The sequence below is a fragment of the Oryza sativa genome, chromosome 3, assembly GCF_034140825.1.
Source record: "Oryza sativa Japonica Group chromosome 3, ASM3414082v1".
Classification (NCBI taxonomy): domain Eukaryota; kingdom Viridiplantae; phylum Streptophyta; class Magnoliopsida; order Poales; family Poaceae; genus Oryza; species Oryza sativa.
The window spans coordinates 2,177,801-2,191,327 of NC_089037.1; the positions used below are offsets into that span (position 1 = coordinate 2,177,801).

A 13,527-nucleotide genomic window follows, 5' to 3' on the forward strand; every position below is an offset into this window, starting at 1 on the left:
AGAATCAAAACACACGTTGATCTTACAGCTTCATGTCTAGATTTGTTGTAATAGGATGTGCCACATCCAACCAAAATCTCCTATATTTATGGACGGAGAGAGTAGATAGTTTTGAAGTTAAATTTTGATACATTGGTACATATTTTTAGCGCTGAAGGAAATATCAGGGCATTACGGAAATTGAGGTATGTCATGACGACACTGTAAGTCTGTAACCTTGCTTAGAGAAGTAAGGCAGGTAGAACAAAGCCAGAATGGGGATAATTTAGTATCCGCTTCCCGCGGTGATACCAAGAGCAGCAGGCGCCAACGAGACACAAGATGGCACGCTGTGCGGAGCAGAGGAGTTGATTCCCATCGATCGATGGCAGCTAGCTGGTTCATGTAGCTAACATTAAGTAATTTTATCTTTCCAATACCAATATATCATTCATGATGCAAAAATCTTGGAAAAATTTCAGTGAAATCACAAGCACTGTTGCTAACATCGCCCGCCTGGCCGCCTCATCTTACTACTCTCGCTCGGGTATATTAATACACCTTATACACGTGTGGTACTGCAAGCATTCACATGATCACCGTGACGCCTCCTTTGTTTTGCATTACGCGCGTACGAGCAACCGTACAAGCAGTCAAAGCAATGGCTTTCTCTTCCATTCTCCAGCTCACGCTCTGTTTCCTCTGCTTTAGCGTTTTCTACTACTACCACATCAAATCAAAGAGGAAGAACCCTGCCATCCCAGTGTGTTGGCCGTTGGTGGGCATGCTCCCTGATCTTCTCGTCAACCGTCACCAGCTCCATGACTGGATCACCTCGTTTCTCACCGCCTCCCAGCTCAATTTTCGGTTTATCGGCCCAACGATGTCGTCCAACATGCGGTTCTTCTTCACCTGCGACTCGGCCAATGTCCGGCACATCTTCACCTCCAACTTCGCAAATTACCCCAAGGGACCCGATTTCGCCGAGATCTTTGATGACACCTTAGGTGATGGCATCTTCAACGTGGACGGCGACTCGTGGCGCCGGCAGCGAGCCAAGACCCAGCTTCTCATGTACAACCACCGATTCCAGTCTTTCGTGTCCCGGTGCAGCAGTGACAAAGTGGAGAATGCGCTGCTTCCGCTGCTATCCCATTTCGCGGGAACGGGGGAGAGATGCAACCTGCAGGACGTGTTCATGAGGCTGACATTTGACATGTCGACCATGCTGGCGTCCGGCGAAGACCCTGGGTGCCTTGCGATCAGCTTGCCCATGCCCAAGGTGCCTTTCGTGCGCGCGGTGGATTACACGACGCGTGTGCTCCTTGTCCGTCACATCATCCCGCTGTCATTGTGGAAGTTGGCGCGAAGGCTAGGAGTTGGATTTGAGCGGAAAATGGCAGAGGCATTGCGCACCATTAATCAGTTCATATACGAGACGATCGTGAAGCGGCGGGCAAAGAAAGCAAACGAAGGGATCGAGGACTCGGAGGATCTGCTATCGTCCTACCTCAAGGACGACGACGAGAACGCGGACACCTTTCTCCGTGACACGACCATGACCCTCATTGCTGCCGGCCGCGACACGATAGGCTCGGCACTATCATGGTTCTTCTACCTCCTCACCAAGAACCCTCATGTGGCGTCCAAGATCCTAGAGGAGCTTGACTCCGTCGAGCGCGCCACCACCACCCCGGACGGCATGGTGACCTTCGACCCGGACGAGCTCAAGTCACTCGTGTACCTGCACGCCGCCGTGTGCGAGTCGCTTAGGCTCTACCCACCTGTTCCGCTGGACCACAAAGGCGTGGTTGCCGCCGACGTGATGCCGAGCGGGCACAAGGTGCGCCCTGGTGACAAGATCGTGGTGTCCATCTATGCGATGGGTAGGACGGAGTCCGTGTGGGGCAGCGACTGCATGGAGTTCAGGCCGGAGCGGTGGATCTCCGACGACGGCAAGCTGCGGTACGTGCCGTCGTACAAGTTCACGCCCTTCATCACGGGGCCTCGGACCTGCCTAGGCAAGGACATGGCGTTAGTGCAGCTCAAGGTCGTGGCGGCTACTGTGGTGAAGAACTTCGAGATCGAGGCCGTGCCAGGACATATCGTGGAGCCCAAGCTGTCCATGGTTCTCCACATGAAGAATGGCTTAATGGTCAGGGTTAAGAGAAGGTAGGTAATCAACAACGTTAACTAATCGATCTGCCAGATAATCGAAGATCTTTGTTATGCTGTCGAGCTTGCAATCAGCTAGCAATAATTTGTGATAGCGTGTGGTGTTCTGTTTTATCCAGTTTGCTGGGACCGTCTTTCAGTTCATGTTTAGATCTCATTGGCTGCACCCGTGCTTTATACTTGTACCTACAAAAATTATTCGTGCGTTGCAACGGGTGAATGTTATTTTAATCTTATTATTGTTATACGGTTTAACAAGGATGAAATTCACTGTGGGAATTCGCTTTTAGAAAATCATGAGCTAGAATTAGGAGCCTGACTTTCATCTCAAGTTAGCGTGCAAGATTTTTTTTTTAAAAAATTCTTATACAACATCTTTTGTATTTTCAAAAGCAAACGAATTTAAAATCTGACTCATACACGGATTTGTATTTCCAAAAGCGAACAAAGCATGCAAGTTTTTTAAAAGAAATTTTTCATACGACTTCTTTTGTATTTCCAAAAGCGAACAAACTTAAAAATCGACCCAAATACATATGACGTACCAAAATACCGGTAAAAACATCTTCAATTTTTATAATAGTAGAGATATATACATCTGCTCTATATTTGTACGCATGCTTATAAGTTAAATTTTTTTATTTTAAAAATTAATTTTAAGTTCATTTTGTGTTTTTTCATTATAATTATTTTGCAATATTTGCTTTTCAATAGCTAAATACACATATATAAATGTTTTATTCATAAATTATTCTTAAATTACTAATAAGCAAGCACAAGCATGAACAAAACAATAAGATCAAAGATCGAAGAGTCAAATAATGTAGTCTTACTGCCATTTATGTTTCGTTTTCTTTACAGCATGCAGCCATCCCTGGAAACACTGTCGCGATCTCAATGAGAGGAGATATGATCGGGAAAAGTGCCACTCCTAACTAACAGCTACTCCTAACTAACAGCTATCAGAGCAAATACAATAACATGCTATAAACTAACTACAATGATGATAGTAGCAAAGGGGGCAACCGTGCCAGCTCCCCCACTCCTCCTAAATCTGGCCGGATAGAAGGTGGAGGCCACCCTCGGCAATAGAAGCAGAGGACGCAGTGTGCTCGCTCTCCCACTCTCTTCCCCTCCCTCTCCCACATCTGGCTCGAGGGGGTGGATCCTTCGGCGGCCAATGGTGGCTCGTCGACGGCGGCTTTAGCAACATCCAAGGTCCCTAGTGAGGTTATCCATGGCGGCTAGGTTATGGGATTTGGTTTTGGGGAAAGAAATTATTGGGGGGGGCTAGAGTTCCTGGATGTGAATTTTTGTAAATGCTTGATGCGGAATTCTGTGAATTTTTTTTTGGAGTTCTTGGGTACATTTTGTAAATTTTTTAGCTAAAAATAATCACAATAAGAGGTCCGCTTGCGATTTTAGCACGCCGTTGTGGAGCCGCCCGTAAAAATCAACTATTTTAGCCTATCGTTACTAGTGGTAGCTCCAACTGCTAGCGTAAAACGGATCGGAGCTCATTGTGCACATCAGAGATACATACGAGGTCCACTTTTGTCACGCCCCGAACTAGTCCCGACCGGAACTAGCCCGTGACGCTCCAAATTAACCTGTTAATCGATACCAGTCCCAGGAAACAGTGCTGGTATCACAGGAAGACAGAATATCACAGCAACAGAGGTCTCTTTATTATAGAGTAGAGGTACAGTCATGTTGGGCTGCGGACAGATCCCGAGCTCACAACTGCATTACAAAAGGGAAACGGAAGCCAGGACTTGGACCAAACAACACAGGCGCGACTTGGGAACTAGGCCGAAACCCTAAAAAGCATCGTAGCCGGCTTGCTCCTGGAAGAACTCCTTAACAGCAGGATCCGCTTCATCTTCTTCAGCAACTGGGGGGATTATTTATATAGAGCAAAGGTGAGTACGAGAGTACTCAGCAAGCCATGGGAAATAAGTGTTTAATGCAGGCTTCAGAGAAAGGCTGTTGTTTTTGCAATTGATTTTATTTGAACTCTTTTCTAAAAACAACTAAGTGAGTGCTTCTCAAACGACGCGGATGAGACAGTGCGTCTCGTCCGGTCGGAGTATGTGCAACACCCGGCCAACAGCTTTTCAAACGGCCACTCGGGCCAACAACTTTCAAACGGCCACCTGGGCCTAGCTGATCCCATCAGCTGCAGATTTTTCAAACATCGAACCCCTTTCCACAACAGCAATTTCACAAGCAGTAGTCAACCAAAACTACGCTAGGAATCACCTCACATCCGCCCATGACCGTGGGCACGGCTGTTCGAACAGATTGTTAACCTCTGCAGAGGGGGCACACTTTACCCACACGACATTACTAACCCGGATCACCTAGCCCGTGGGGATCAGCCACGTCGGGAGACCTCCAAGCTTTCATGACAAGGCATTTCCAAAGCCGACACAGGTTTACCATATGCCGACGAGAGGGGTCCCAGACCAACAACAGGTTAGGTCCCAGACCATACTGTGCCAGGAAGCCCAGGGGTCCTCCCCGACACCACCCCGGCGAATCCACATGTCTCTCGGCATCAAGGCTCCCCTGATAAGCTAGTTATTCAGCCAGGGGTGTCCCATTCCACCCATGTGGTCGTACTTGTCTTATGTTTGGATGAAATTCCAAGGAAACGGTCCTTAAGTGCAAGAGCGGGAAACCGTACACCCGGTACGTTCCCCGGTCCGCGGTTTTGGGAAATTCATTTAGTTCGCAAGCACCGACCCAGGTGTCGGGTTTTCCAAGTCTTTTGTAAAACCCAAGTTTTACCCAAGAAGTTTTTCAGATTTTAAGTTTGAAGGCGGCCGTCGATACTCGTGCAGAGTGCACGATTTCCGAGGCACAACTGGGTGGTTACAAGGGAACATGGTATAACAATTAACAAAGGAAGGATCAAATGCAACAAACTAGGTAGGTCCGCCAATCTGCCTTGCAGACGGGACAAACAGATTAAGTGCGATCCTATCAATGCTTAATATTTTTCAAGCAACATAATTAAATTTCAAATATAGGCTCAAGATGTTCAAAGGTGGCTTGCCTTGCTCGAGATCTGGAGCTTGATCCTCGAAATCCTCGCACCGCGGGTCTTCGGGCTCCGAAACTACACGCGAAACGGGACAACTCAACAAACGGCGAAAATAAAGCCCTATTAATGACCTCTAAGCGTGCCATTAGATAGATCTCGAGATTTGAGAAATTTTGGAAGTTGAACGGAGTCAAACGGATTTACGGTTGGGAAGATATTGAATTTCTAAGATTATTGGATTTTTGGTCTAAAGGAAAAGGATTTAATTAAATCCTTTTTGGAAAAGAAAAAGAAAAGAAAAGAAAAAAGGGAGGGAATATAGACTTTTCTTGGGCGGCTAGGGCGCGGCCCAAGGGAAATGGAGCGGACCGGCCGAGCTAAATGGGCCGGCCGGCCCAAGGCGCGCACGCGCGCGGGAGGGAGGAGAGAGAGAGCCGGTGGACCGGGCTCACCGCGCGCGGTCTCGGGTGGGACCCGCTTGATGGTGACTCGGTTCACCGTGCGGAGCGAGCACGCGGCGTACGCGCGCGGGCGGGGGAGGGACGCGGTGCACGCGCGCGGTTCGCGGAGGAAAGGATGCGGCGGGCCCACGCGCAGCCTCACGGCTCGCGTTGGAACGCGCGCACGGGAGGGGCTGACCGGGGTCGGCCCGACCCGATTTCGGCCGAGCTGGCGCCGACGTGGCGCCTACGTGGCTGCCACGTGGGCTGGCGGGAGGAAGACGAAGGCACCGGCCGCGAATGGACGGCGGGCGGCGGCGGTTTCTCCGAGGCGCCTTGCGACGATGAGGGGCGACGGGGCGTACACCGGGATGACGAGGGAGAATGAGAGGGAGCGAGCCAACGGCTTGGATTCGCCGGAGGGAGTCCGTCGGCGGCGGATTTTGGCGGCGGTAACCGGCGGAGAGCAAAAGGGGAAAACGGCGACGAGGTCACGAGGGGCCAATTCCCGGCGGTGAGAGCATCTACGCGGCCACGGGAATTCGTTCCTAGCGTCGGATTGAGCGGAGCTACGCCGAGCGAGGCCGGCGACGGGCGGGTGCTACGGAGCTCGGGCAGCGACGGCGGCGAGCACACGGCGAGCGGCGGCAACGGTCGGGGCGGCGCCGGCTAGCTACGGGGAGGCTACTCGAGCTACTACCGAAAACTAAGGGAGGGAGATGGAGCGAGGAGGAAGAACGGAGGGAGGCATTACCGAGACGAGGAGGGCGCTGTGACGAGAGGCCGACGGCGCGGGAGTGATCTCTCCGGCCTCGGGCCGGGGAAGAGGAAGGAGAGGGCGCGCCCGGAGTCCCCTTCCGCGTCCTCGCTCGTGCCGGCTCCTCCGACGCGCGCAACGACGAACGGCGACGGCGAAACAGAGGGGCGGCAACAATGGAGATGGGAGGAGAAGAGAGGAAGGGCGCCTGGGCTTTAAGGGCGGCAATGTCGGTTTGGAACCGACTTGGGCGGTCAAGGCGCGAGCTGGTGCTCGGCGCTCGCGTCCAATCGGCGACAGGGCGGAGGGAGGGTGACGCCGGCGGGAGGAAAAGGGGAAAAGGAGGGAGAGAAAGGGGGCTTGCCCCTTTCTTCTTTGGGAAAAGGAGGAGGGGAGCGGGGGCGTCGCGGCAGAGGGAGGAGGGCTCTGCCTCCGTCCCTTGGCGGCTTGCGCGCGGAGTGGCGGGGCCGAGGCGATGACGACGGTGATGACGGCGGGGCGGTGACACGGGCGACAGGCGCGGGCAGGCGCTGACGATGGTGGCGACCAGGCGGTCGGCCACTCGGCACGCGCGCGCGGCTTGCAACGGGAGGCGCGGCGGATAGAGTGGCGCGGCTCTGGCACGCGCGCTGGCTGCGGGGCCGAGCGGCTGCAGGCGCGGCAGGGCAGCGGGGCCGGGCGGCGCAGACGCGACGCGGGCGACGACCACGCGGGCGCGCGCGCGAACGACGCGCGGGGAGCGGCAGCGAGGGAGCGGAAAGGAGGGCTCGGCTCGGCGCGGGCGGCTCACGCGCTTGCGCGCGGGCAGAGCGGAGGGGGAGGGAGGCGCTCGGCGCGGCGGCTCACGCACGCGCGGATAGAGCGGAGGGAGCGGAGGAGGGGCGCTCGGCGCGGCTCACGCGCTCGCGCGTGCAGCGCGCGGGCGGAGCGGAGGGAGAGGAGAGAGAGAGAGAGCGAGAGAGAAAGAGAGCGAGCGCCGGGAGGGAGGGGGAGATGGGCCGAGAGAAATTCGGCCCATCGACCCCGGGGGAGGCAAAATAGACTTTTGCGGAGGAATTTGATTTGGAAGGATTTGGATTCGGAATTAAACTCGACGATAGATCGGGGATTTGAGATCTGAGATGGCACGGACACTAGACAACAAGCAAAGAAACAAATTTCGCAATTAGGGTTTTTTTTAGAGATAATTTTCCCGCTAGGCGCCACGACGGCGGAACGGGCGCTACAACTTTTCTTGGAGAACATTGGGTCTATTCGGTTAAGTTAGATGGTGGCTGTACAGCAGCAGTGCTGCGGCTCTTTTAGTATAAATAGAGGATGCCCAGCGCGTTGCTGCGGGACTTGGTTAACATCAATTTGTTAGATAAAAGGTATAATATTAAGAAGAAATAGAAGAAACAAATAGCTTTCTTGGAGAAATTCTTTTTAGCAGCCTTATCAAAAATTTATAGATAATTTAGGTAGCACATATCAACTGAAGGAGCGTTCAGCCATAAAGCTCTTTTATACGGATTGACGGGCTGATATATGTAGATGTATGTGGAGATGGGCCAATGTGTTCATGTGAGCTATATTTGGCACTGAGGAGGCCAAGAGACTCACCCGATCGGTGACTAATGGGTTAGGCTCTATGCTGCATTCCATCCAATGTCTGAGAAGCAATCTAAATACATTCATCCAATGGTTCATAATTTGATAATGATGTGGAAGCACGGGGTTTCAGTTTTTGGTTTTAACTTTATAGAAAGAAGGGATTTGCTTGGTAGATCCTGTTGCTGTGCCTGCAGGCCTGCAGCGCTGCCACTACCGAACGGAACACAGCCATTAGTGACAGCCAAAATTGGATCCCTACCGTTGGTAGTGCGATCCGGTACTGATGGGCTCAACGGAGTGAGCAGGAAATTTGGGCCGAATAGAAGCCCATATATATTATGGAGAAGCTAAGTAAATGGCCGAATGGAAAGCCCCACATTGGATTGCTACCATTCGTAATCATTGATAGTGTAAAAAACTTTTGAATTTTCTAAATGCCAAATCTTTATTTGAACTTCGTTTCCGATTTCAGTTTTTATATTTTAATTTGGGTATATGTAGAGGGAGAACTAATTGATATCCCTGGCATGAACTTCAGTGTAACACTTTTCAAATGGAAAATTCAGAAATTAAATTTTGATACAGTGGTACTGATAACGCTCGAGGATATATCCAACCGTTACAGGAATTGACGTATGTCATGACGACACTGTAACCTTGCTTAGAAAAGTAAGGCAACTAGAACAAAGCCAGAATGGGATATTTAGTTGCCTACGGGAGACACTAGTCAAAACTCTGTCCAGATGTGATGTGATTTAGCATCCAGAATGAGTAGTATCCACTTCCCACGGTGACACCAAGAGCAACAGGCGCAAGGAGACACAAGATGGCGGCAATGTGCAGCGGTTAGGAGTTTATAAAACTTAAAAGGCAAAGCTGGTTTCCCATCCATCGATGGCTAGCTGATTCGAGCAAATGTATTAGCTAACATTAATGAATTTATCTTTTTTATATCAATATATGATACATATCATTGTGACAAATTTCAGTCAGAAATTACAACACTGTCTCTAACATCGCCCGCCTCATCTTACTACTCGCTTGAGTATATTAATACACGTATGGCACTGCAAACGTTCCCATGATCACCGTGACGAGCTCGTACGTGCAAACTTTACAGTCAAGTAATGGCTTTCGCTTCCATTCTCCAGCTCGCGCTCTGTTTCCTCTGCTTTAGTATTTTCTCCTACAACCATATCAAGTCAAAGAGGAAGAACACTGCCATCCCAGTGTGTTGGCCGTTGATCGGCATGCTCCCTGATCTTTTAGCCAACCGCCACCGCATCCACGACTGGATCACCTCCTTGCTCACAGCCTCCCAGCTCAACTTCCGGTTTACCGGTCCACCGAGCTCCAACATGCGGCTCTTCATCACCTGCGACCCAGCCAATGTCCGGCACGTCTTCACCTCCAACTTCTCCAACTACCCCAAGGGTCCAGACTTCACCGAGATATTTGACATCTTCGGTGATGGCATCTTCAACGTTGATGGTGATTCATGGCGCCGCCAACGAGCCAAGGCCCAGCTGCTCACGTGTAGGCCACGGTTCCGGGCCTTCGTGTCCCGGTGCAGCCGTGCCAAGGTGGAGAAAGCGCTGCTCCCGCTGCTCGCCCACTTCGCGGCAACGGGAGAGTCGTGCAACCTGCAAGACGTGTTCATGAGGCTGACGTTTGACACCACGACCATGGTGGTGTCCGGCGCCGACACGGGGTGCCTCGCGATCAGCCTACCGGAGGTGGCCTTCGCGCGCGCGATGGACGACGCGACGCGCGTGCTCCTCGTCCGCCACATCTTCCCGCTGTCCTGGTGGAAGTTGGCGAGGAGGCTGGGCATCGGATACGAGCGCACCATGGCGGAGGCGTTGCGCGCCTGCGACCACTTCGTCAACGAGACGATCGAGAAACGGCGGGCGGAGAAAGCCAAGGGAGAGGCCGATGGCTCGGCCGATCTGCTCTCGTCCTACATCAACGACGACGACGAGGAGGAGAACGCGAGCTCCTCCTTCCTCCGTGACACGACCATGAACCTGATTTCCGCCGGCCGAGACGCTTCCGCCATGGCCCTCTCCTGGTTCTTCTACCTCCTCACCAAGAACCCATGCGTGGTGTCCAAGATCCTAGAGGAGCTCGACTCCGTCAACGGCATCACCACCCCTGACGGCATGGTGACCTTCGACCCGGACGAGCTCAGGCCACTCGTGTACTTGCACGCTGCACTGTCCGAAACACTCAGGCTGTACCCGCCCGTGCCGTTGGAGCACAAAGGCGTGCTTGCCGCCGACGCGCTGCCGAGCGGTCACGACGTGCGTCCCGGCGACAAGATCGTGGTGTCGCTGTTCGCGATGGCGAGGATGGAGGCCGTGTGGGGTAGCGACTGCAGGAAGTTCAGGCCGGAGCGGTGGATATCGAAGGACGGCAAGCTGCGGTACGTACCGTCGTACAAGTTCATGACCTTCAGCTCAGGGCCACGGACCTGCCTCGGCAAGGACATGGCGTTCGTGCAGCTCAAGGCCGTGGCGGCGGCCGTGGTGAAGAACTTCGAGATCGAGGCCATGCCCGGCCATGTCGTCGAGCCCGCACTCTCCATCGTACTTCACATGAAGAATGGTCTCATGGTCAGGGTTAAGAGAAGGCATGTGCTTAACAACTAATTAATCCGCCAGATGCAAGGCCCGGGTTCGTAGCCTGGGAGCACCTCAGTATGATAAATGCTGAACTCCCGTTAAGCTGTCGAACTGTAATCAGCTAGCAATAATATGTTTTCTCACGATGTCATTTTCTTGTTTGCTGGGCGTGCTCAGTTGAGAACTAAAAGATGAGTTTCCACTGCCTAGACATGAACTTTAAACTAGTTAATGTCTGTGCGCGTTTGGACGGTCTAGATCACCCCAAGTTTAGACAACAATGGTAGTAACTCAAACTTACTTCTGCCCTATCAAGAAATATAGAGTAAATTTCACTTCGGGCTACCTTTTGTTACCGATGTTTCACTTTGGATCAACCTTTAAGCAATATTTTCACTTAGGACTGGGTAAACTTGCCTTTGTTTCACTTTGGACCACCCAACTCTCTTCTCAAGCATATGAACGATCTTGATTACGCTGTCTGTAATATCCCGGCCTAAGGCTTAATAGGATTAATAGAATACTCATATCAACAAGTTGCAACTTCTTTTCCGGAAGCCAATCTCCAAAGAACTCCAGAGTTAAGCGTACTTGGCTTGGAGCAATTTGGGATGGGTGACCGACCGGGAAATTCTTCCCGGGTGGGTGTACACGAGTGAGGACAAAGTGTACAGAAAAGACATGTGTTGGTCTGTGAGGGCAGTCTATGACCTATGAAAGCTATCAGATGTAAGTGGGCTCGGCCTGGGGGAAGGCGGGATGTTACAAAATGGTATCAGAGCCGACTCTCGCGGTTTCACTTAAGGGCCCGGCCTGGGGGAAGGCGGGATATTACAAAATGGTATCAGAGCCGACTCTCGCGGTTTCACTTAAGGGTTGATCGACGGGGGCGTCGATCTCTCTTAAGAGAGTGAGGGTGTAACATCCCGGCCTAGGACTTCTTTTCCGGAAGCCAATCTCCATCTCTCTTAAGGGGGTGAGGGTGTAACATCCCGGCGGTGTAACATCCCGGCCTAGGACTTCTTTTCCGGAAGCCAATCTCCATCTCTCTTAAGGGGGTGAGGGTGTAACATCCCGGCGGTGTAACATCCCGGCCTAGGACTTCTTTTCCGGAAGCCAATCTCCATCTCTCTTAAGGGCTTCTTTTCCGGAAGCCAATCTCCAAAGAACTCCAGGGTTAAGCGTGCTTGGCCTGGAGCAATTTAAATCATTTTGTGTATCTATCTTACTAATGCTGGCGGTTTTCACTGCCGGCCAATATTACCACGTGGCTCAATACTTTCTCAAAATAATCCCAAAGTTATCTATTAGTAAAAAAAAGAATAATCTAAAAAAAATTAGACCTAATCCAGAACCTTCAAAACCATTTTTCTTCTTCAATTCAACTAATCGCTCCATTAGGAGGACAAGTGAGATCGTTCATAGATTTAAAATGTTACATAAAGTACAATTCCAATACAAGATTAGGATTTAGGAAAAGGAGAAATGACGAATAAAGGAGGAGGAATTATATTAGAGTACACTGCTTTGAGTGAATATTAGAGGGACTAAAATCACATAAAAAACAGGATAAATGTAACGTTTCGCCTATCCCAGGCCGAGCCCGCTTACATCTGACAGCCTTCATAGGTCATAGATTGCCCTCACAAACCAGATCGGTCATCCATCCATAAATTATTCTTCCCGATCGGTCACCCATCCCTAAATTGCTTCAGGCCAAGCACGCTTAACCTCAGATTTAGAGATCGGCTTCCGGAAAAGAAGTTGTAACTTGTTAATATGAGTATTCTATTAATCCTATTAAACCTTAGGCCGGGATGTCACAATAAAACAATTTGATTATCTACCTCCTGTTGATTCTTATTTATGAAATTCACATGGGAGTGTCTAGATTTCAGGGGACCGAAACTTATGAATTCCAAACACCTTTTTTTTATCCCTTACATGACAATCCAGTTGTTCTCATTACCCCTCCTTTTTTTCCTCTATGTAAAAGGTAGTAGAATAATATATTTCTATGTAAAAACTTTTCTGGGCGAAGGAAATGCACGTGGGTTTTCTTTTTCTTTTTTTGAAAGGAATCATCACAAGATTGTGCTATTTCATTAGATATAGGCGTAAAAAAATATATCCCCTAGGGGCAAAAAAAAAAAGAGCTGTACAAAATTACATAAGCACTATGGTTAAGTTGGTAGGAATTCTCCAAGTCACCTTGCGCCTGCCATTATCCAGATTCTTGCCTCTTCCTTTATTTTTGCCATAAGATTGGGGGCTGCCGTTTCCTTATGCTCGAAGATCCTTTGGTTCCTTTCTTTCCAGATTTCCCAGGCTATGAGTAGGATTAAGGATCGCAGCCCTTTCTTGGGCACTTCCCTTTTGTTGGCTAGCAATAGCATTTCCCACCATTTGTGTACGCTTTGGCATGGCTCCCAATTGCTCGGATCCAATTGCTGATAAGCCACCCAGCCGGCCGTCAGTCTCCAGATCCTTCTGGTGTATCTACAGGAAGCTAAAAGGTGGCATGCCGTCTCGTTCGTCATACGGCATAGGGGGCACTCTCCGCTATTTAGCCATCCTCTTGTAGCTAGTCGATCGGAAGTTTAGACTCTATTTTGAATCACAAGCCACGCATAAAATTTGCATTTTGTAGGGGCCCAAGATTTCCAAATTAGGGGATTGAAGTTGGTGCCGACTGTTCCTAGACACTGAGCATTGTATGCCGAAGAGGCCGAGTATTCTCCATGATTCGAGAGCTTCCAGACTATGTGATCTGACTCATTTTGGTTTAGCATGATGTCCTGGGTTGAGCTCCATAGGGATACAAGCTGGCTGATCAGGTCCACTGTAAAAGTAGTGTTCCCATTTAGGTGTCATTTTCAATGCCTTCACGTAGCGATTTGCTTCTTTTCT

At 50.6% G+C, this 13,527-nt stretch overlaps 2 protein-coding genes across 3 annotated transcripts; both read left to right on the forward strand.

The window, feature by feature from the left end:
- Window positions 1-640: 640 nt before the first annotated feature.
- On the forward strand, window positions 641-2,155 carry LOC107275644 (alkane hydroxylase MAH1). Of its 2 annotated transcripts, XM_066309080.1 has the most exons (2): window positions 641-916; window positions 1,031-2,155. In XM_066309080.1, exons 1-2 carry the CDS (start codon window positions 641-643, stop codon window positions 2,153-2,155), a joined length of 1,401 nt encoding a protein of 466 aa, XP_066165177.1. The 2 variants fall into 2 exon arrangements, with proteins under 2 accessions (XP_066165177.1, XP_015630301.1); XM_015774815.1 differs by having other exon boundaries at window positions 641-2,155.
- A 6,965-nt stretch (window positions 2,156-9,120) lies between these two features.
- Window positions 9,121-10,668, forward strand: LOC107280402 (cytochrome P450 86B1-like). The gene has a single exon (XM_015774792.3). It carries the CDS (start codon window positions 9,121-9,123, stop codon window positions 10,642-10,644), a length of 1,524 nt encoding a protein of 507 aa, XP_015630278.1. The 3' UTR covers window positions 10,645-10,668.
- Window positions 10,669-13,527: the final 2,859 nt, after the last annotated feature.